This window comes from Aplysia californica, unplaced genomic scaffold (assembly GCF_000002075.1).
Source record: "Aplysia californica isolate F4 #8 unplaced genomic scaffold, AplCal3.0 scaffold00098, whole genome shotgun sequence".
NCBI classification, from domain to species: Eukaryota; Metazoa; Mollusca; class Gastropoda; order Aplysiida; family Aplysiidae; genus Aplysia; species Aplysia californica.
Window position 1 is genome coordinate 516,011 of NW_004797368.1, and position 1,289 is coordinate 517,299.

At 45.1% G+C, this 1,289-nt stretch overlaps 1 protein-coding gene across 1 annotated transcript in view; it reads left to right on the plus strand.

Annotated features, from left to right (window-relative positions):
• Positions 1 to 1,187, plus strand: part of LOC106011374 — a gene marked incomplete at its 3' end in the record, with an annotated part of 4,087 nt that extends 2,900 nt beyond the window's left edge. The window contains 1 exon segment of the mRNA XM_013080754.2: positions 994 to 1,187. Coding sequence (XP_012936208.1) covers positions 994 to 1,187 — 194 coding nt within the window.
• Positions 1,188 to 1,289: the final 102 nt, after the last annotated feature.

Sequence of the window (1,289 nt, forward strand, 5' to 3'; positions counted from 1 at the left end):
ACATACATACATACACACACACACACGCACGCACGTGCACACATACACACACATACGTAGACACACACATACATACATACACACACACACACGCACGCACGTGCACACATACACACACATACGTAGACACACACATACATACATACACACACACACACGCACGCACGTGCACACATACATACACACATACACACACATGCACACACACGCAGACACACACACATACACACTCACGCAAACACACACACACATACATACACACACACAAACACACACACACAACATTCTGGTCACACAAATGTTTATTTAATCAGTTTTCCGTTTATTCTCTTTTCTTTGTTTCTTTTCAGCTTTCACCCTCTCTCTCTCTCTCTCTCTCTCTCTCTCTCTTCTTCTTCTTCTTCTTCAGATCTCCCCACCCTCTCCTCCACTTTTGTTCTCACGGTCTCCCTACAAGCATACCCAAAGAGAGGCCACCCAAGTTATACAACCCCTATCTATGACAGATTTATGAAAAGAGTTGTCGAGCTTACACGTATTTCCAGACTTATCGGAGGAGAACATTATGTTGCTATCGTGATCTTTATGTTTGTCACGTTTTTTGTAAACGTCTGGTTTACACGCTCTTTAAAGGCTGCATTGAAGAAGAAAACAATTCAAACCAAACCAAACAAAACCAAACAAAGCCAAACCAAAGCAGAACAAAAATAACCCCCACCCCACCCCACCTAAAATCAAATAATAAAAAGACCCCCCCTCAACAATACCCCCCCCCAAAAACAAACAAACCCACAACAACAACACCCCAACAACAACAACCAAACAAACAACAAACCAACAACAACAACAACAAACAAACGAACCCCATCACCTCCCACTCCGAACAAAACAAAACAAGAAACAAATACAACCCACATCATGTTAAAAACGACATAGCATCCACTCCCTGGCTGTACTATTATTTTTAAAAGGGTTTTTTTTCGTGTCCCTGTAGGAGGATTGTATCTACACGACTGTGAGCTGGAACCTATGGTGCCCATCTACCTGCTGGTCGAGGGAAGCGCCGGGTTCTTCCTCAGCTGTAACTCTTGTGGAAGCAACGACGAGTCCGGCCAGCTCAAGATGGGCTTTTGCGTCATTTTCAGGCTCCTTCAGGCCGCCTTCCAGATAGCCTGGCTTATTGCTGGTGAGGACGACATTATTACGTTGGTAGATGGAGGGAGAGAGAGGAGGAGTAGACTAGGAGTGAGGAGGAGGAGGAGGAGGCGGAGGAGGAGGAGTGAGGAGGA